General features: G+C 41.9%; 2 protein-coding genes across 4 annotated transcripts in view; one reads left to right on the top strand and one right to left on the bottom strand.

Annotated features, from left to right (window-relative positions):
* DCTD (dCMP deaminase) overlaps nucleotides 1-2,121 on the bottom strand; it is a 66,332-nt gene extending 64,211 nt beyond the window's left edge. Inside the window, exon 1 of the mRNA XM_014051941.2 lies at nucleotides 1,993-2,121. The gene's annotated coding sequence lies outside the window, so the exon portion shown is untranslated. The remainder of the gene's footprint in view (nucleotides 1-1,992) is intronic.
* WWC2 (WW and C2 domain containing 2) overlaps nucleotides 1,736-21,934 on the top strand; it is a 157,267-nt gene continuing 137,068 nt past the window's right edge. For all 3 annotated transcript variants that reach the window (XM_087724547.1, XM_014051935.2, XM_014051934.2), the window contains exon 1: nucleotides 1,736-2,086. In XM_087724547.1, the coding sequence (XP_087580673.1) occupies nucleotides 1,956-2,086 (131 nt within the window). In that variant the 5' untranslated portion in view covers nucleotides 1,736-1,955. The remainder of the gene's footprint in view (nucleotides 2,087-21,934) is intronic.

The raw sequence follows: 21,934 nt of genomic DNA, 5'->3' as shown, positions 1-21,934 counted from the left end.
AAAATAACTACTATGTTGCCACAAACCTATCTTTGCAGTATTGAATACTAAGATTTGTAACTCCAAACTAGGCACAGGTAACAGTAGGTATTTTAATTGTTGCAAACTGGCATGCAATAATCTCATTTATATGCCATATCAGTCTTTATCATTTGTGAATACAGACTTTGGGAAGAATTGTAGCCTAGACTATTATATGGAAAATGGGTAGATTTTGTCACAAAATATAATAAAACGATTAGCTTTTTGTATATTTGATTAACTTTTGGGATATACATAAGTGTGGGTGTTTATACATTAAAATGGATATCTTTTAAAGGGCTTTTAAAAATAAATTGAATGAGCAAATTGTATGGAAAATTCCAGAGAGCTAGGCTGTGGTATGTTGTACTACCATAGCTATTCTCAAATTTCCTAAGAAGGGACTAGATAGAAGAATCTTAATAGTGAATGAGCACACAAGCTTGTGGAAATATTGAGTGTTTGTTCTCCTTAATTGGTCTCTGATTTTTTAAGTAATTGCTATTTTTGAAATGAAATACTATGGGATTTCTATTTGTTCACAGACAGGATTTCCCAGAACTGATGGCACTATTTTTTTTCTCTGTGCTTTCCATTATTCATATCAACCACTGAGCTACAACTTGTGATCTAGTAGAATTAACACTAGGCATATTGGCAGTATGTCAACGTTAATTTAATACGGCTTATCCCATATGTGAATGTCTATTGCTCTCCTTCTACCAAAACTTCAGCAGAGGGGTAGAGGTCACAACTCCCAGCATGAATACCCAGATTAAAGTTCTGAAAATTGCACCTCAACACACCTGGGGAATGCCAAGCTGGGTGATGCAGTCTATTAGTCTCCAGTACTGAATTCTACCAGTTTGTTACAGGACTACTAACTTTGTCTTCCTATTAAAGCTAAGTTTTATGTTGAAATACATGTCTTTGCTGAGAGCACATCTATAAATAATTCACTGCCCTGTCCGTAAACAAAAAATAATATAAAGTAAAGACATTACGGTGAAGAAAAACAGTTTTCTCAGTTCTGGTTTCAGTGTGATCTGTGGGTATTCCATTATTCCGACAGCAACTTGGGAAAACATGAAATCTTCTGGAAAATAGAAGCTATCTCCTTAGGTACTGAATTGACAGGAAAGCTCTCACAGGACTATAATCACAGGATTATGTGTGTGGGGGTGGTGGGGGTGGTAATCGGAGACGAGAATTATTAGATTTTCACCACCAAATCTACAGAAAAATTGTGGAATGGGAGAAATACGTTGTTTATTTTGAAAAAGTTGCGCACGTCTCACCTTTTCCCCCTTTTGGGACTTACGGTCCTTCCTCCCCTCCCCCACTTTTTTTTCAAGCAACTTTTTAAAAAGTCACTAGAACTTGCGCTGCTCAGTTCTACACCCCCCCCCCCTTTCCGTCTCTTCCAATCTGCCCCTCTTGGTTCTCCCCTCCCCGCCCCGGGATGTGCGTGCCTCTTCCTCCCAGCGCAGCACATTCTTTTGCAGGACGGGGGCTCTTCCAATCTTCCCTTCGAGTAGCGGGGTGGCAGGGAGAGGGTTAACGCTCAGGAATGCACCCGCCAGGAATGTGCATGCAGATGAGATGGATGCTAATCTCATGCTAATGAGTGGCCGCCGCCGCCGCCGCTCGGGACTGAGCCGGTTCTCCCCCCTCCCCCCCGGAACATAAGTAGCGCCTCGTCTTAGCCTGGACCCCCTGACCCCCTTCTGCCAATACGGAATAAGGCCCGAAGGCGGAGGCTCCGTCCAGACACGGTGGGCTGAAATTTAGGAGAATTTCCTGGCCCATTGCACGGTTCTGCCTCCCTCCACCCGCCCAGATCTCCAGGGGAAGGAGGGGGAGTCTTTTCCCGCTTCCCTCCTTTTCTTTCTTGTTTGCTGTCCCTATGGAGCAGCTAAACCCCGATTTCGACCATGCCTAGAAAAATGGGGAATGGGCAATTGCCCTTACCCGACGGCTGGGAGGAGGCGAGGGATTACGATGGGAAAATCTTCTACATCGACCACAACACCAAGCAGACCAGCTGGATCGACCCTAGAGACAGGTGGGTGTAGATCGCCTCTCCAACTCCCAGTGAGCGAAGAGGAGGGGGTTGAACGGGGGGGGGGGGGAGAAGGGGGAAAGTGGCGTCAGGCGCATTTGTCCTCCTAACTTTAGGAGGAGTTGAGTTTGTTCCCCCCCACACCTCTCTAGTCCCCTCCCCGGTATAAGCGAGAGTCTCACATAGTTACATAATAAAGATAGTGACAATAACAACAACAACAACAACAACCTGCAAGGCAGAAAGGGGAAATGTTCCTTTCCGCCCCAGCATTATCTTGGAAGGAGAAGAGGGTGGTAGCATACAAGCTTGTGTATTTCTGGCATGCGTTGTCTGGCAAGGGTGTGTATTGGAGACAGTGACTTGGAGGGAAAGTGACTAGGCTGCAAAATGAGAAAGAGAGTCGTAAGAAAAGGCAAGAACTCCGGTGAACATTCTCTCTCTTCTGACTGGAACCAAACACGGATCAATTGGTCAATCCAGATTTTATTTAATGAGTGTGTTGAAATGTTTCCCACCAGACTATGGTTTGCCTATAGAACCGAAAATGAAGTTCTCTTTTTATAAAACTCCTTAAGGGAAATTATGAGATTTTAAAAAACAACAGCTGATTTAAAAAAAATATTTAATTTTCATAGAAGTTCTGCAATGTCTCTCTGTGCCTATTAAAAGAATTGGGTCAAGTTAGAGGATTTTTGAACATAGTTTTCTACAGCACAAAGAAAAAGGATGCTGGATCTCCAGAAATAGTGGTATTCTGGGTTTTGAAAATTTGGTTAGAATATAAACCATCTCCCTGATGAAAAAGTAAAATATATTTAACAAATCATCTAGGTACACAATTAAAAAGGTGAAATTAGTTAGGCCATTTGCTCATCTACTTTTGGAACTAAAGATTTGAACTGTAATGGGTTTTAACGTTTTTATTTTTCTAAAAACCTGGCTTATTCCAGACAAAAGCATGTTCTGAGTCTCAGATTTGTACCATCTCATCCTTTTCAAGGTGAAGCCCTTGTAATGAAATTGAGAGAAGTCTAATCAGGCCTGGCACTTGAGTTTTTAGAAGTAGGCCTCAACAGAATCCTTTTCTCTCTCCTAATCTCCCCAGATTATAAGAAGAGAGATTTATTAAAATAACAGAGGAAGTTTAAACATTTATTTAAAAATAGAGGGGAAAGTCTATATTAATTTTATAATAGAATGCCTCATGTTTAGTACTTTTTATGAAAGTAATTTTCTTTTAATTGCAACCATCACAATTAAGTGATACTGAAATCTAAGATTACTTAAATTAAGGAAAATATTGCTCTAGTATATACTATAATATTCATTAACATACATAATTCTTCACTCACTTTTCAGACTTAGGTGCTGCTTATCTTTATTAAACTAATAAAATCCAGTATCACTTAACTAATAAAAGCCATTAGAAATTTATGTCACAAACCATGCTGAATGATTAATGAAGGACTTGTTTTAAATTTCCTGGTTGAAATAAGAAAGGGTAGCTGTAACATTTCTGATAGTATCAGAGTCATGGTGCTTCTATAGGAAAGTTTGTTATATGCCTTGCTGCAGTGTCAGAACTTCTTCCCTGATGAATAGGTTAATAAAATGGATTTATATTTAGAAATGTTGATAGGACAATTTACATTACATTGTTTCTGAAAACTTAGAAGAACTTCTTAAACAAAATAGGAGCAATCCTTGACATGATTGGGTATTCAAGTATACACATACCTAGTATTTTAACTTATTCGGCATTTTCAATTGGTTCATTTTAGCTGATCTTACAACTTTTTATAGATTAAGCATATTTTTTCTGAAAACAAATGCAGTATATGGTGCACATTCAGATTTCTTGATATTCAGACTAAAATCAAATATTGATTTGTTATGTTGACTCTCCTAAAAATGCTTCTGGTTTTCTTTTCACCTAGAAGAACTACACATACAACTCTATAATCATGTTTTTTTCAATAAAGGAAAGACATACAACATATTTTGTGATAATGAGACTTGAAATAACTACTATTTCAATAATGTCCTTATTTCAGAAGGCTTGAGACATTTTCAGCCCTTAGCTTGACTGTATTTTCTTTCAGAAAAGCTAATGAAGTGAAGTCCTTGTTTAAATAGTGTAGGAGACAGTGTTTGGAGTAACTCTATTAATGCCTGTCAATCTCTTTACTCACTGTTACAAAACAAACAGAAAGAGATTGTACTTGGTACTTGAGATAATCGATAACTAATGTATAGGTCTTGACCAGACAAAATTATATACAAAAAGAAGGAAAAGTAGGTAAGTCATTCCCTTTTATCTGAATTCAATATAGACATAGTTTGATAATCATTCTTCTATAATACAGAGTCTATTAAACAGGCAAACTTTCTATTTTAATTCTATATGATTAAATTTGAAATTAAATCTTATTACGGTTATCATGCAATTTACTCCTAAGAAAATATACACAACTGTATACCATTATGCAGGTTTGTTTTGTATGGTTACACAGAAGTAAAGAATCTACTTTCAACCCTTATACACAGGTATATTGGATCATAGTTGGCATATTTTTAGATGCAAACTTATTTGCACTAGTGTCATTTGGATTATTATAATCCATTCTATTTGAGGCTGCTTTATAGATGACATGGAAACACCACCATTGCAGCAGCTTGTATTATTATGAATCCATTGTGATTTGCTTATAAACTACACTGATGCTGGAACTGCACTGATTACCAGTTTGCTTTGAAATAAATTCAAGGTGCTTGTTTCACTTTTAAAACCATGGCTATTGTAGTTTACGACCCAAAGCAATCTTTGGAATTGCTTTGATCCAATTATTTATGCCCACACAAAATACCAGGTAAAAAAAGGCTTCCTTAGAATCCTATCACTTGGGTAAAGTAAGCTTTAGGGACTTGAAGGTGGGACATTTCAGGTGCTGCTCCTGTTCTTTGAAACAACATTCCTCCTAAGAATTGGACTTTGGGGTAGATGAATTGATTGTGCCTTTGGTTTGAATTGGGTTTGTTTATTGGTAATATGAATTGTCTGTTACTTATTTTATTTTTATGTATACTTCAAGCCTTATTGTATAGAATACAGCAGTGATGGTGAACCTTTTGGGCACTGAGTGCCGAAAAGGGAGCACTTCCCGTGTGCGCATGTGCACACGCTCATCTGGGCCATGACCGGTAAGAGGAGCTGCCCAGCTAGCATGCGCAGAATGGAAAAGAACCTCTGTTTATTTTCCAGCAAGCAAGTCTTACGGTTACTACCGTGCATGCACACGCACTGATCAGCTGGCCGGTGCACATGCTCACGCCAGAAAATGGAAGACCAGTTTTCTGGCACTACTGCACGCAGAAAGGCCAGCTGATCATCACGTGCACATGCATGCCAGGAACCCAGAAGAGGAATGGGTGACACCACACGTGCTAAGCGACATGGGTTCGCATGCCACTTCGGGCACGTGTGCCATAGGTTCACCATCATGGAAATAGGGCATCTAACTCACTCAGAATTGATTATATTAGGCACAGAACCTGTAATTGGAATGTATACAGTTAGTCCTCAGCTTACAGCCATGCAGTTAATGATGGTTCAAAGTTAGGATAGCCTTGGAAAACATGACTAATGACCTGTGCTTTCACTTTAAACTGTCAAACCAGCCCCACGATCAAATGATTGCAATTGTGGTGCTTGGCCACTGACTTACATTTATGACAGATTGCAGCATTCTGTAGCCACTGATCACAGTTTGCAACTTTTTTGCCAGCTTTCAGCCCAAAAATTGTTCATTTTTTGGATTCACTTAAGGACCATGTGATTCATTTAACATGATTCACTTAACGATCACCATAAAAGTTACCAGAAAATCAGCTCCACCTTGATTCACGATTCCAGTTATTTGTAATGAAAATTCCACTCCCAATTATGGTAATAAATTGAGGGCTACCTGTCTTGATGTCTGGAGCTACTATAATAAAGACCAGATCCATCCCAAACCTTTTTAAAAGTAGTTGTTTTTGTTGCTAGAACTGCTTTTATGATGGGGTGTTCAGGTTGCATTAATGACCCTATTGCCATATAATATTTGGCATAAATCTGAGCCATTTCTAATAGAAAGTTAAAATATTCTTCCCTTCATATAATACCGTGTTTCCCTGAAAATAAGACAGGGTCTTTGTTAAGTTCGTTATTAATTGAAGAGGCAGTTGAGGTAAGAGAACAGCTATTTATTAGGTAGAACGGCAACAGCAACTATGTACAGAGATTCAGCACCTTGCCCTGCTTGACAGCTATTTATACTAGAGCTGTCAAGCAGAGCAACCAATAGGAATGCTTAGACAGGCCGCGCTCAGCCAGCCATGCCTTAGCCAATCAGGCACGGCTGAGCTGTTGCTGGCTGTCAGTCATATATCGAGGACTTGCGACTGGTCGTAATTGGAGGACTTCAGGACCAGTTGCAAGTTGAGGACTCAGCACTCATTTCCCCCTAGCGAGGGCGCATGCACAAATGAAGTGCATGTGTAATCACTTAAGTAGGCAGGCTGGGGTCGGACCCGCCCAGAACGCCTCAGTTGTAGCAGCGCCGTTGACGAGGTAATGAGTCCCTGTGGTCCTCCCTGAAGGGAGTGTAGTTCCGGGCGACGTCATCGCAGCCTACCCCCAGAGGCGGATCCTGCAGAATGGGTAAGTCCGGGCGTGGTGGCACAATGGATGGAGGCGAGGCTGGTAGGGGCTGCCGGAAGGCGGTGGCCGGATAGGAGAGGCCTGATTGGGTGAAGGCCTCATGCAGAAGATGGTTGGGAGGTGCAATCTCAGATGGAGATTGAACTTGGGCAGGCTGCCGGGAGGCGGTAGCTGGGCAGGAGAGGCCTGATTGAGCGAAGGCCTCAGGTGGAAGTCCATGTAACGACAGAATGGGTTGAAACGAAACTTGGGCCGGCTGCTGGTCAGTGGCAGCTGGGCAGGCAGGGCCTGATTGTGAGAAGGCTTTGGGTGGAAGGTGGCGCCTCAGTTGATCCACATGGCACCGCCATTTACTGCCATCTGGGAAACTGACCCTGTAAGAGCAGGGACTGGTTACAGTAGTGATGGTGGCAGGCACCCACTTTGGATCCCCAGAAAAGTTCCGAGCGTAAACTAGGTCCTCCTCCCTAAAAAGGTGGTGAGGGGCCCCCAGGTTGCAAGGCTGCTGCCCGGTATAGAGAGGGTGCAGCCTGTCCAGGGTGGTTCGCACACGGCGACCCATCAGCAGTTCAGCGGGGCTTTTGTTGACTACTGGGCAAGGGGTGAGTGCTGACCTAGGAGGTAAGCAGCCACCCTTGCCGGCCAGTTGCCCCGGTCCATTCTGTCCAATGCCTCTTTGGCTGAGCAGACATCACATTCCACCCAGCCATTGCAAGCAGGATGTTACGGAGTGGTTGGAGCATGGCGGATCCCTTGCATGGTCAGGAAGGCCGTAGATGCAAATTGTGGGCTGTTGTCGGACACGATAATGTCCAGCAATCCGTGGGTTGCGAAGAGGTGCCGCAAGGCCTGCAAGGTGCTTTCCATTGTGGTAGAAGACAAAAGGACAAGCTCCACCCAATGGGAATAGGTGTCCACGACCATCAGGAAACTCTGCCCATGGAAGGGACCCGCAAAATCCAGGTGGATTCTAGACCAGGGGCCCCTAGGAATCTCCCAGTCCCGGGCAGGTACAGTGGGGGGAGCAGGGTGGGACACCTGGCAAGGGAAGCAATGGCCCACCCAAGATGCTATCTGATGGTGGAGGGTGGGGGGAATGATGACACGGTCACCCCAAAGCAAGCACCCACTGTGGAGGGAAAGCTCCATCTGGTGGGTCTGTAAGGTAGCGGAAAATGTCGGAGACCTTTCCCAATGGCCACCCTCTCTACACCCAAGTGAAAACTTGGGAAAGGATGGTGTCAGCCATAGAGTGGGCCACCAGGTCAGAGGCAGTGAGTGGCAGGTCCAGCGAGGCAATGGAGAGCACGGAAGTGGAGGGAACTGGGTGAGAGTCAGCCGTAGGGAGGGGCAATGGCTGAGGGCATCAGCATGCCCTAGCTGCTTGCCTGGACGGTACTGCAGCGTATAGGAATAGGCCACAAAGAATTCCATACAGCAAGTCATCCTAGGAGAGAGAATGGGAGGGGTAGGATGATCACCGGCCAGAAGCCCAAGGAGAGGCTTGTGGTCAGTGAAGAGAGTAAAGTGCCATCCGTATAGGTAGTCATGAAACTTTTTAATCCCAGACACGGCAGCCAGAGCCACTTTGTCGATTTGGCTGGCTCTCAGCGGAGAAGAGTGCCCGAGAATAAAAAGCTATGGGGGCTTCTGAGCCATTGGAGAGTACATGGCTCAGAACCACCCCCAGACCAAAAGGGGAGGGGTCACATGCCAGCGTTAGTGTCAGCTTGTCACTGTACTGTACTAAGAAAGCCGCTGATGGCAGCAACTTTGGAGGGGGTAGGGTGGATGCTCTGGGCATCTATTAAGAAACCCAGAAACTCCACCTTCGGCACAGCAAATGAACATTTGCTGCACTTTAATTTTAAGCCCGTGCCCCTGAAATGCTCGAGGATCTTCCGGAGGACTTCGATGAGTTCTGAGTGGCTGTGGGCAGCAATCAGGACATCATTGAACTAGGGTACTATGCCTGGGAACCCATGGAGCAAGCGTTCCATGAGGCTCTGGAAGATCCCCGGGGCAATGGATACACCAAATTGAAGCTGGTGGCAACAGAAAGCCCCTCGGTGGGTGACAATGGTCTGGGCAGTAGTGGCATTGTCATCCACCGGAGCTGCTGGTAGGCCTGTGCCATATCCAGTTTGGCAAATATGCAGCCCTGCCCCAAGGAATGGAGCAGCTGCTGCACAACAGGGACTGGATACGGGTTTGCCTGGAGTCCAAGGTTAATGGTCGACTTATAGTCGGCGCAGATCCTGATAGACCTGTCAGCCTTAACGGGGACCACTATGGGAGTCTCGCACTTGGAGTGGTCGATGAGCTCCAAGACTACATGCGTCAACAGCTTGTCTATCTCGGCCTCAACTTTCGGCCTCAATACAAAAGGCACCCTGCGAGCCTTTAGTCTGATAGTGGCAACCTGGGGGTCCAAATTCAAACAGATTGGGGTATCCTTATATTCCCCCAACTTACTGTCGAAGACATCAGTGAAGTCAGAAATGACGTCCTCAACGGTAGGCGGAGCGGCCATGGCTTGATGTACCCCTAAGAGGGACAGGCAAAGTGATGGGAACCAGTCAAGCCCCAGGAGGGTGGGCAATGGCTTCCCCACTATCAGGAGTTTTCTGTGGAAATCCCCGTAGTCAACCCACACAGAGTAACTGTCCAGGGTGGGAATTTGAGTCCCCTGGTAGTCTTTTACAGTCATATCAGGCGGCGTCAGTGATCATGGGAGACAGCCGGGCACAATTTGGTCAGCGTGGTCCAGGAGAAGAGGGAGCGGGAGGATCCCAAGTCGACCTTCATGGTGCAGGGCGACCCTTCGACCAGCAGAGACATGGTGATTTTTTTTTGAGTCAGCCAACGCCTTGCTGACCAACACTGCAGGGGCATCTGGTAGATTCTTAGTTATGGCGTAGCAGTCGTCCTTCCGCTACTGCTGGCGGTGGGGCTGTTGCTGGTGTGGCTGCGCCGACTGACTGTAAGATGAAGCGGTGGCCGGCACTCAGGTTGAGGCACAGGAAGCAGGGTGGCACGGCATACCTGGGCAAGGTGGCCCTTCTTAGCGCATCAGTGGCAAATAGCAGCCTTAAAGGGACAAACGGAGTGGGCGTGGTTGCCCCTGCAGCCCAAACAGGCGGATGCAGCAGCACGGCTGGCCAATTGAGGCGGCAGCCATCTGCGTAGAGCATGGAGGCGGTCCACCTGGTCCTCCTCCAGGTCATCCAGGGGAATCAGCTCATCAATGAGGCAGGTTCTCTGGGGAGGAGTGAGTGGTTGCTGGTAGCGGTGCATCTCAGCTGCAGATTGTTCAGAAAGCTCAGAGGCTCTAGCTTCCTCCGCTGCCTGCTGTAGGGTGATGTCTGCCTGGGCGAGCAATCTCTGCTTCAGGTGGAGATCGCGAACTACGCAGATGAACTGCTCAACCAAGGAATCGTCAAGGAAGATGAATTCACATTGAATAGCCGCCGTTCGGAGAGACTGTAAGAATTGGCTTACAGTCTCAGTGTCTTTTTCTATGCACTGCCTGAAAGCATACCAGCAGGCTATTCTAGATGGCGTTGGGGCATAATGGTTCCTTAGCTTGCCAATAAGAGTGTCCTAGTTGAGTTCTTATACAGCCAAAGGTGAAGTGAGAGCCCTGGCCGTGTTAAACATCTCGGGACGGCACAAGCTTAAGAAAAAACTGCATTTGTGGTCCGAGGGTAATTAGTGGTTGTTAATCGCGATAAGGAAACACTCAAAATGCTCTAAGAAACCAGCCCATGACTCGCCAGTGGTCCCGAAGGGTGCAAAAGGCAGTAGCAAAGCCATAGCTGTTGCGGAGTTGAGGAAAAAAAAATTCCGCTTGGTATATGGAAAGGAAATTAGTTGAGTTTCCTTTTCGCAGCTGTTCAGGCTGGAACCTTCAGCATCCCACCTTCGTCATCAGGGTTAAGCTCGTTATTAATTGAAGAGGTGTGAGGCAGCTGAGGTAAGAGAATAGCTATTTATTCAGTAGAACAGCAACAGCAACTATGTACAGAGATTCAGCACCTCACCCTACTTGACAGCTATTTATACTAGAGCTGTCAAGCAGGGCGACCAATAGGAATGCTTAGATAGCCCGCACTCAGTCAGCAGCGCCTAAACGAATCAGGCGCAGCTGAGCTGTTGCTGGCTGTCAGTCGTATGTCGAAGACTTGCAGCCGGTCATAAGTTGAGGACTTTAGGACTGGATGCAAGTCGAGGACTCAGCAGTCTTATTTTCTTTTGACTCCTGAAATAAGCGCTTGGCCTTATTTTCGGGGAGGTCTTATTATTTTTGAGGTACAGGAGGTGACAAGTGTGGTCACCTCATGGCTGCTGCTGTGTTGCAATATTTTTGGGGAGGGCTTATTTTGGGGGGAAGGCTTATTTTAGCGAATGCGCTCAAAAGCCCAATTGGGGTTATTATCCGGGGAGATCTTATTTTCAGAGAAACAGGGTAGAAATGTAGTCATTTGCAATGTAACAAATTCATAGTGGTCTCAATAAAATCAACTATTTCAGAAATATGTATCTATGATTAATTTTTGACCCCCATATGTGCAATATTAAAAGTATGCCACTTGATTCAGTGTCTCTTGGTGACTCATAACAATAAAAAATTACAATCAAATCACTGAAATGTGAGAGATAAACGAAAAAATATGGCATGCACAATAAAGTCTTATTTTCTCTTTCCAAAGGCCTGGGTGAACTGCCAGGTCCTCATGGTTGTTCTAAATAACTTGTTTCCGAAGGCAAGTGTTGCTATAGACAAGGCAGATTTCTAGAGTCTGGATAAATGACATTTTAACTGAAGAAACCCAGAGTACACCAACCCTGCAGAATCAAATTAGTCAAATTATGTGTTATCTTGCTCAGTAGTAGTAACTATGAGAGAGATCTTAGAGTCCTAGTGGACACCCATTTAAATATGAGCCAGCAGTGCGCAGCAGCTGCCAAAAAAGCCAACACAGTTCTAGGCTGCATAAACAGAGGGATAGAATCAAGATCATGTGAAGTATTAATACCACTTTATAATGCCTTGGTAAGGCCACACTTGGAATACTGCATTCAGTTTTGGTCGCCACGCTATAAAAAAGATGTGGAGACTCTAGAAAGACTGCAGAGAAGAGCAACAAAGATGATTAGGGGACTGGAGGCTAAAACATATAAAGAATGGTTGCTGGAATTGGGTATGTCTAGTCTGATGAAAAAAAGGACTAGGGTTGACTTGATAGCAGTGTTCCAATATCTCAGGGGCTGCCACAAAGAAGAGGGAATCAAGCTATTCTCCAAAGCACCTGAGGATAGGACAAGAAGCAATGGGTGGAAACTAGTCAAGAAGAGAAGCAACTTAGAACTGAGAAATTTCCTGACAGTTAGAATTGCAAATTGTTCAGTGGAACAACTTGCCTCCAGAGATTGTGAATGCTCCAACACTGGAAGTTTTTAAGAAGATATTGCATAACCATTTGTCTGTAGTGTTTCCTGCCTAAGAAGGCAGTTGGACTAGAAGACCTCAAAGGTCCCTTCCAACTGTTATTCAATTTCAATTTCAATTTTTATACCATACATAAGCATGCCATCCACATTTCTAGTCATGCCCTTCCAAATGCAATATCTTCTATCTCTCAGCATCTCCCAATCTTTTAACCAAACTAAGCAGCAAACCAGAAAATATATTTAAATCTGATAAGGCTAAATGTCTTTCCTTGGCATAACATGGAACTATATACTTAGCTCTTGGGTTTTTTTTTTTACCTTACCAAACAAATTTAGATATCTCTTTCTGCTGTTCTTTTAATAAATAGTGAAAATAGATGTTGTTTGTAAAGGAATAGCATTCTGAATATTCTAGAGCGAGGGTTGAACTCATGACTTATATCTGCTAAAAAAATCTGTCATTTCGGGGAGTATCTTTGATTTTTTCTATATTTTTTATTTTATGCATTTCTATCTGCTATTTAGAATAGAATAGAATAGAATAGAATAACAGAATTGGAAGGGACCTTGGAGGTCTTCTAGTCCAACTCCCTGCCTACGCAGGAAACCCTACACCGCTTCAGGCAAATGCTTATCCATCGACTTCTTTAAAACCTCCAGTGTCACAACTTCTGGAGGCAAGTTGTTCCACTGATTAATTGTTCTAACTGTCAAGAAATTTATCCTTAGTTCTAACTTTATTAGGTTCTACCCATTGCTTCTTGTTCTACCCTCAGGTGCTTTGGATAATAGTTTGACTCCCTCTTCTTTTTAGCAGTCCCTGAGATATTAGAACACTGCTATTATGTCACCCCTAGAACCTTTTTTATCAGACTAAACATACCCAGCTCCCACAACCGTTCTTCATATGTTTTAGCCTTCAGTCTCCTAATCATCTTTATTTATCTTCTCTGCACTCTTTCTAGAGTCTCAACATCTTTTTTACATTGTGGCGACCAAAATTGGATTCAGTATTCCAAGAGTGGGCTTACCAAAGCATTATAAAGTGGTATTAATACTTCACGTGATCTCTATTCTATCCCTCTGTTTATGCAGCCTAGAACTGTTTTGGCTTTTTTGACCGCTGTTGCACACTGCTGGCTCATATTTAAATGGTTGTCCATTAGGACTCCAAGATCCCTCTCACAGTTACTACTATTGAGCAGATACTGTACCTGTTGTACGTTTTGTTTTTCTTGCTTAAATGTAGAACCTTACTTTTTTCACCATTGAATTTCATTTTGTTAGATAGTGCCCAACATTCAAGTTTGTCAAGATCCTTCTGTATCTTGAGCCTATCTTCTGGAGTGTTGACTATTCCTGCCAGTTTGGTGTCATCTGCAAATTTGATGAGTTCCCCATCAATTATAGTTATCTCTCTGTTCTGACTCCCTTTCTACTGTCTCTCTTGACTGTTAGCTTTTGGTTAAGCTTTTTTTAAATTGCTTTCAGAAACCTTAATAAAATTATAAAAAATAAACAAACTAAAGTATCAATTAAACCTGCAAATGAAGTAGTATCAATAACAACATTCCAAGCTCTTTTGTGAAAATCTATTCTTCGACCAGAATGACATAAATCATACACTGATCCTTTATACTTGGGTAGGAAACTTGAGGTTGTAAAAAGAATGCTTTGCACATCTTAATTTAGCGTCTGATTTTAAGGTTGAAATTATTGATTTATACCAATTTTTCTCAAATTTGGCAACTTTAAGATGGGTGGACTTCAACTCCCCAGCCTCCACCTTCTGGAAATTGAAATCTCTTCCTCTTATAAGTTGCTAAGTTTGAGAAACATTGATCTATACTTTTGGGTAATATAGTATAAGTAACTGGGCATAAGCAATTTTTGTAGCTTTTGCCTGTAATCTTGGGAACTAGAAACTGAATGCAGTACATTCTGATAACCTGTACAAAAATCACCTAACATAATTGGGTATACTGTTATCTGTAAATAGCATCTCTTTTGCTTTGGGGATTGTCAATTTGGTTTCTTTCATGCAGTGTTCAAGTTTCTTGTTTTTCTCAAAGCAGCAATCTGTTAGTGTTCAGGAAGAATAACTTGTAAGAGCCCTGAGTGATATATGAAATAGATTTTATCAGTGTTGAGAAAAAAGAGAAATAGTTTAATAATTCACAGTAACAATGGAGTGGAATTCTAAAAAGATGGTGTGCTGCTCCTTGTCACTTGAGTTACTTATAGTATAAAACTTCAGTTCTAAAGCAAACGTGCAATTTGGTATCGTGATTTATGGTCATGCACTTTTCTTAAAAGGGAAATCCATAATACTGTTGCACGGTGTACATTATTCATTAGGATTCGGATAGTTCCCATTAAAGCTTTGTGAATGACATGATTAACTATTTGTTTAAAACCCTCCTGTATTAGCACTATGTAATACAGCTACTTTAGCTTCAAGAAAAACATGTCTTTTGGTATTACTAGTATTTAATATTATAGGTATAAGTGTTGGTCATACTTAATTTAATAATTTTGACAAGAATTGAAGCCAGGTGCAGCACAGTTCTTTTGATTTACACATAAAAAACCAAAGTAGTTAGTTATTTGGCAGATAAAAATATAAAGGCAAATATATAGATAGATAGTCCTACAACCACAACTGGAACTGGATTTCCAATTGTAAATTATTGCAGTTGTAAGTTAAGGCACTCATGTGAGTGAACCCAATATTATGACACTTTTTGCACCATGACAAAACTATAGAAAACTAGCTGGTCAGAATATAACATTTTTAGGTGATAAAACAAGAAATGTAAAGGAGTTATGAGAAGAGGTGCAAAACATATAATCCATGAGACATATGTGAAATTGGTAAGGTGTGTAGAGTGCAAGAACTTTCAATTCTATAGCTAGTTATTTCATTTGCTATTTTTTGCTTTCTGTTTCTCGAGTCTTTTCCACATTAGAAAATCTTTCTAGAATCAAGGAGCTACAAGAATATTTTTGGTAATTATCTGTTCAGTAATTTAGACAATTACTTTGCTTACATATTTTGAGGACCAAATACATTAATCAACACTATGTACATCTAATTATTTGTGTGAAATTAAAACACTTTTTGTAAGGAGGCGGCAGTATAAATATAATAAATAAGATAAAAAAGAATAACTGTATTCAAGCTTTGCACCTGTACTGTTGCAAATGTCTTGTGGTGATTGAGGACAAAGATCCTGCAAATCTAAAAAGAAAAGTTTTCAATCTTAAAAAACAAGCTAAACCTAGTCATGGTCTGTTGCATGGTTGGCATGCGTCCATAGAGTGCACAACAAGTGGTGGGAAGCAGCAGCCACCCTCAGTACATACTGACTAGTATAGAGCAAATTGCATTGAAGGGATTCTGAAAACTTCCTGACAACTAACATTTATCTGGATTTCTTGTAGATCTGGTAACACTAATACTGATACAACTTGCTGGTGCTTTTTTGTCCCTGAGCTGCCTCTGCTGTAGTTTCTTCCCAAGAGCAATTTGTGTCTGAAAACATAAATACTTCAATTCTATGGGTTTAATTGTATTGTCCAATTTCTCCATTTCCTAAATGAACCAGCAACAATTTTTGGAGGGCAAGAATGGATGATGATGTTTCTTTATGCTCACCCTTCCTATTGTAAATGCAGTCTTGCAAATTCTTGCTGTGGTCTTGAACTATTCTTTTCCCTACACAGGTAGCCCTAGACTTAACAACCACAGAATTCTGGTTGTAAGTCATTGCAGTTGTAAGTCAAGGCACCACATAACCAGACTTTATTTTATGATAATTTTTATAACAAGTCTCCATGGTTATTAAGTGGACTACATTGTTTTAAGTGGGAACCCATTTTATCCAATGGAATTTTTTTGCCAGTTTTTGCTAGAAAATGGCAAAAAACAGCAAAACTTTATCATGTGACCGCAGGACACTATAACATGTTGTAAATGCGAGCCACTTACCAAGGACCCAAAATGTGATTGTATATCCTAGGGAATGGTGCAGCGCAGGTGAAACTTTAAGAACAGGGTACAAGTAACTCTTTAAAAGTCTATTGTAACTTCAAACAGTTGTTAACTCACTAGTTGTAAGTTACTGGTTACCTGATGTTGTCCTGAGTGCTCCTATTTGCTTGGCTAGTGTTTTTTTTTGTTTTGTTACAGACTTGACCTCTGCATTTCATTGGCTACTTTACACGGGTAGGAACACACATTAATTGAGTCAATTGGTTTCTAATGACTTTTAAAAACCCTGTAGAAAGATCTCTCTTTCTTTCTTTCTCCTAGTTAATTTCCCTAATTCTCTATATTTTTTTTAAATAACACCAGCAATATACTATTTCGTTTTTCTCACTCACTTGAGATAATGTGTTAAGAGCTGAGGGTGCCATTTTGCAAGGAAAGGTTGAACAATTACCAAGTACATATATTTTCTTGCTTCATTCAACTATGTAATGCAGCAATCTACCTTGAAACAATTTCTAAAGCAGTTATATGCACATTGTAAATGAACAGCTGCTTTAACTGTTCAAAAATAAGAGCTTCAAAAGTGCCCACATGGTTAGCTATACAAAAGGCATGTGTACACTGGTATTTTGTGCCACATACAGTAAAGCAAGCTAGACACCTAATGGATATTTAAAACATAAACAGAAGTGTAACAGCTATTGCTGTCCAACAGTTAATATTTGAAAAAAAATACACTTTGTGATTCATTAAGCAATATAATTCATAGAACAGATATTAAGATTAATAATCATTGATAGGCTGTCCTCTATGAATTTGTTCAGCCCTCTGTTACATTTGTAAAAAAATAGTCATTGTTATATCTGATGGCAGTGGAAGACATTTAACTGTGGGATTGGAAAATATGACAATTCAGAAGTACTAGTAGCACGTGGTTACTTGAGAAGATTCAGTAGATTGTGCAAAAACATGTGGCTAATATATCTTGATTTTCGTTCCACTGTAACCAAGCCTGAGATTAAACTTTTGATATAAAAATAATGAATTACCTTTTGATGTTCTTAAGTCATGGAAGGAGTTAATGGCTGATAAATATTAAATGGGTAGTTTCAGTCCTTCCAGTGCATATAATGACTATATTAAAAAGGATGAGTCCCCTATAATTGGTTTTAATTATTACCATATTTTTTGGACTATAAGATGCTCCGAACTATAAGATGCACATTAGCAATAGCAATATAGCAATAGCAATAGCAATAGCAATAGCAGTAGACTTATATACCGCTTCATAGGCCTTTCAGGCCTCTCTAAGCGGTTTACAGAGAGTCAGCATATTGCCCCCAACAATCTGGGTCCTCATTTTACCCACCTCGGAAGGATGGAAGGCTGAGTCAACCCTGAGCCAGTGAGATTTGAACCGCTGACCTGCTGATCTAGCAGTAGCCTGCAGTGCTGCTTTTAACCACTGCGCCACCTTGGCTCTTAGAAGATGAAAGATTAGTCTTAGAAGATGAAAACAAGAAAAAAAAATCTGCCTGTGCCTCCCAGCATCCATCTGGTATTCATCTGGCTTGCATCCTTACAGCAAACAGCCTGGTTAGCTTCAGCACGTTATCGCAGCCCCGGCACATGGCTCAACAGGGCTCCACTCCATTGTGCCCACCACTGGCCAACTGAGCTGAGCTGTTGCTGCTGTTGGAAAACACTGGAGTCTTCACTGCCGAACAGCTGATTGGCAGTTAGATTGGCCTCCCAGAATACAGCTAATCAGCTGTTCTAAGCAGCGCAGCCCATTCGCTGTGGCCTGTTTGCTGCTGCCGCTGTGGCCCATTTGCCATTGCAGCCTGTTTCTTGCCGCAGCACATTTGCCATGACCAGTTTGCTGTGGCCCATTCACCGCTGATCACTATAATCGGTGGTGAATGGGTGGTGGTGTTATGTGGTGGCGATCCCTTCCACCTAGAACAGCTGATTGCTGCAATACCAATCTCCCTCCCCCCATCTCAATATTAGCTCTATAAGGCACAGACATTTCCACCCACTTTTTTGGGGGGGGGGAGGAAAGTGCATCTTTCTGAAAAATACGATAGTTCTTTTCTTAGAGTCAACTGTCACCAACAAAGATACCCTTACACATGCGCCTTGCATTGCAGCAAGCACAGTGTGTGTATTTTGTGTGTGTGTTTGTGTGTGTGACGTGCGTGCCTTCTGTGGCGTGCCCAACACCTTCGGACACCCACCAGGTCGTCCGAGTGGCAGAGAAATCTGGCTTCAGCAAAAGGAAAAAAAGCCATTTGAATTTAGCCCTCTTTGCCGCTCTGTTAAAAAGGTGGGAACCAAGGCCAAGAGATAACAGGACAACTAACCATATTCGGTTAACCTCCAGAGCGGTAAGAGGCTGAATTGGGAGCTCTGTGAATTGGCTTGTAGGACACAGAAAGTCGGGATCAGAGGATTTATTGGGCACCAGTTTTAGTTCATAGAATATATCTACAAATATAATTGGAAGGGATGTGTGTGTGAGAGAGGGGGGGAAGAGAGAGAGAGAAAGAGAGAAAGAGAGAAAGGAAGAGAGAGAGGGAAGGAGGGAAAGAAAGAAAGAAAAAAAAAAGAAAGAAAGAAAGAGAACTTATGATCACAATTGAGGCCAAAATTTTGGTTGCTATGCAAGAGTGTTGTTAAGTGAGTTTCACCACATTTTCCAAATTGGAAACTCCACTCCGACCCAGTCACATGACTGCCGAGCACTCCCACAAAACAGGCCACACCTACAGAATAGGTTCAAAAAAAAATTGAAACCCACCACTGGTGTACACATTCTGAATGCTTCATATTTCCTACCTGTTTTCAAAGGAATAGAGAACAATATATGAAAGTGACAAATTGCAATGGTTAAAAAATCATAGTGAATTATAGCCTGTACATATATATTAATAGTTGCTAGTTTAAAATTTAACATTTATTCTGTGCTCATGCTATCTTTAAAAAATGGATGCAAACCACAAAATAAATTATAAAACGGTGTACGTGTTAGGTATTTAAGTACACACAGTACTATAAATCTTATCTCCATAGCCAACACAAATTCCACAATCTGTATCAAGAAAACCAACAGTGAATAATCCTTTTGTTATACTGGCTAATTTCAATTTTTACTAGTATAGGTGTAATCTACTTGCAATACACAAACTCCTGCTCCTCACTCTAAAGCTGATAATTCCCCAAATAAATTGCTTTAGAGATATAAATCATAGAAAAATAGGATTTTGGTATAAAAGGAAAAATCAGTGGATCATAGCCGGATTATTACTCTGTTTTTCTGAAAATAAGACCTCCCCAGATAATAAGCCCAATCGGGTTTTTGAGCGCATGGGCTAAAATAAGCCCTCCCTGAAAATAAGCCCTCCCTGAAAATATTGCGTGAGGTAATCACACCCACTGCCTGCTGCACCTCAAAAATAATAAGACGTCCCTGAAAATAAGGCCAAGTGCTTATTTCGGGGGTCAAAAGAAAATAAGACCCTGTCTTATTTTTAGGGAAACACGGTAACATTGACATGAAATCTTCCTAAAATGGGATATCCCTATATATAAAGCAAATGCACCTAAAATGTTTGAGAAATTAAGAAACTTCTTTAACTATTGGTTGGGAGAATTGTCTTGGGAACAAGAGAAAGTCCCCACTCCTTGTCATTTCCATGTTTAACCCATACTGGCAGGCAAAAAAATATTGTTTTATTGATTGATTTATTAATCCCACTTTTATTGTTTTTACAAATAACTCAAGGCAGTTAACATATCCAACACACCTCCCTCTTCCTATTTTCCCCACAACAACCCTATGAAGTGATTTGGGCTGAGTCAAATGAATCGTCCAAGGTTGTCCAGCTGGCTTTCATGGCTAAGGCAGGATTAGAACACACAATCTTCTGTTTTCTAGCCTGATGCCTTAACCACCAGAATAAAGTGGCTCCAAACTTTGCCAAGATCACTATCCAAAGCGTTTTGTATTCTTATGAGGTTCAATTAATTTGCCTGTCTGAAGATCAGCATTGGTCAAGGACTGCTTTACAGTCTGTTTGAAAGAGCTATTTACCTTATATTTTTCTTCCCTGTTTGAGGTACTGTATGTTTGCAACTTGTTCCTGAAGACTATAGGAAAAGCTAAACAACAACAAAAATCATTTGTGATGACTGTACTACTTCTATTCAATCAAATAAAACTTTCCTTATCTATATCAAACAATATTATATATATATATATATATATATATATATATATATATATATATATATATATATATATATATATATATATATATATATATATATATATGTTATATTTATGCTGATAAATAAATAAAGGGAGACTAGTATAGATCTATTTCAAGCTATTTAGCTCTCATCAGCTAGCCATACCCAAGTTTGGGAATCGAACCTGTGCTCCATTGCCTCCCAGGCAGGGAGTTAACCATTTGAGCTACAGAGAACGACTCCTTTATCAGCCAGCCAGGGTGGGAGGTATATACTTAAAGTCACAACCCCTGGTATGCCCAAGTATGGGAGGAAGGTCACACTTCCACTCTCTGTCATTAGGCTCGTCACAAGAGACCATACAGACAGAAACCCAATATTTTTTACTGAGAGCTAAATAGCTTGAAATAGATCTATACTAGTCTCCCTTTATTTATTTATCAGCATAAATATAACAAATGTAACAAAAAAAGGCAACAGTAAAAAATATTGGGTTTCTGTCTGTATGGTCTCTTGTGACGAGCCTAATGACAGAGAGTGGAAGTGTGACCTTCCTCCCATACTTGGGCATACCAGGGGTTGTGACTTTAAGTATATACCTCCCACCCTGGCTGGCTGATAAAGGAGTCGTTCTCTGTAGCTCAAATGGTTAACTCCCTGCCTGGGAGGCAATGGAGCACAGGTTCGATTCCCAAACTTGGGTATGGCTAGCTGATTAGGTTTAGGTTTTTAGGTTTTAGGTTTTATTGGGATTTATATGCCGCCCTTTTCCCTGAGGGGACTCAGGGCGGCTTACAACCACAGGGGAGGGGAAGTGCAAGGTCAAAACAAACACTTTGTGAACAAAAGAAAAATAATAAAACACAACTTTCATTCAGCAATCAAACACTCGGGCGGGTAATTGGAAGCCTATCCCCAGGCCTGCTGGGAGAGCCAGATCTTGAGGGCTGCGCGGAAGGTCTGGATCGTGGTGAGGGTGCGGATCTCCATGGGGAGCTCGTTCCATAGGGTCGGGGCAGCAACAGAAAAGGCTCTCCTCCGTGTGGTCGCCAGTCGACATTGACTGGCAGATGGAATTCGGAGGAGGCCCAGTCTGTGCGATCTGATTGGTCGATTTAGGGAGGTAATCGGCAGAAGGCGGTCTCTCAAGTACCCAGATCCACTACCATGGAGTGCTTTAAAGATGGTCATCATTATCCTGAAGCGCACCCGGAGACCAACAGGCAGCCAGTGCAGCTCGCGGAGGACAGGTGTAACGTGGGCGAACCGAGGTGCGCCCACTATCACTCGCGCGGCTGCATTTTGGACTAGCTGTAGTCGCCGGATGCACTTCAGGGGCAACCCCATGTAGAGCCCATTGCAGTATTCCAGTCTAGAGATCACAAGGGCTCGAGTGACTGTTGTGAGGGCCCCCCGATCTAGGTAGGGCCGCAACTGGCGGACC

The sequence above is a fragment of the Thamnophis sirtalis genome, unplaced genomic scaffold, assembly GCF_051295495.1.
Source record: "Thamnophis sirtalis isolate CommonGarterSnake01/CBP01778 unplaced genomic scaffold, rThaSir2_p1.2 scaffold_10, whole genome shotgun sequence".
Lineage (NCBI taxonomy): Eukaryota > Metazoa > Chordata > Lepidosauria > Squamata > Natricidae > Thamnophis > Thamnophis sirtalis.
Note: the sequence above shows the minus strand (reverse complement) of the source record. Positions and strands in the feature narration are given on the sequence as shown.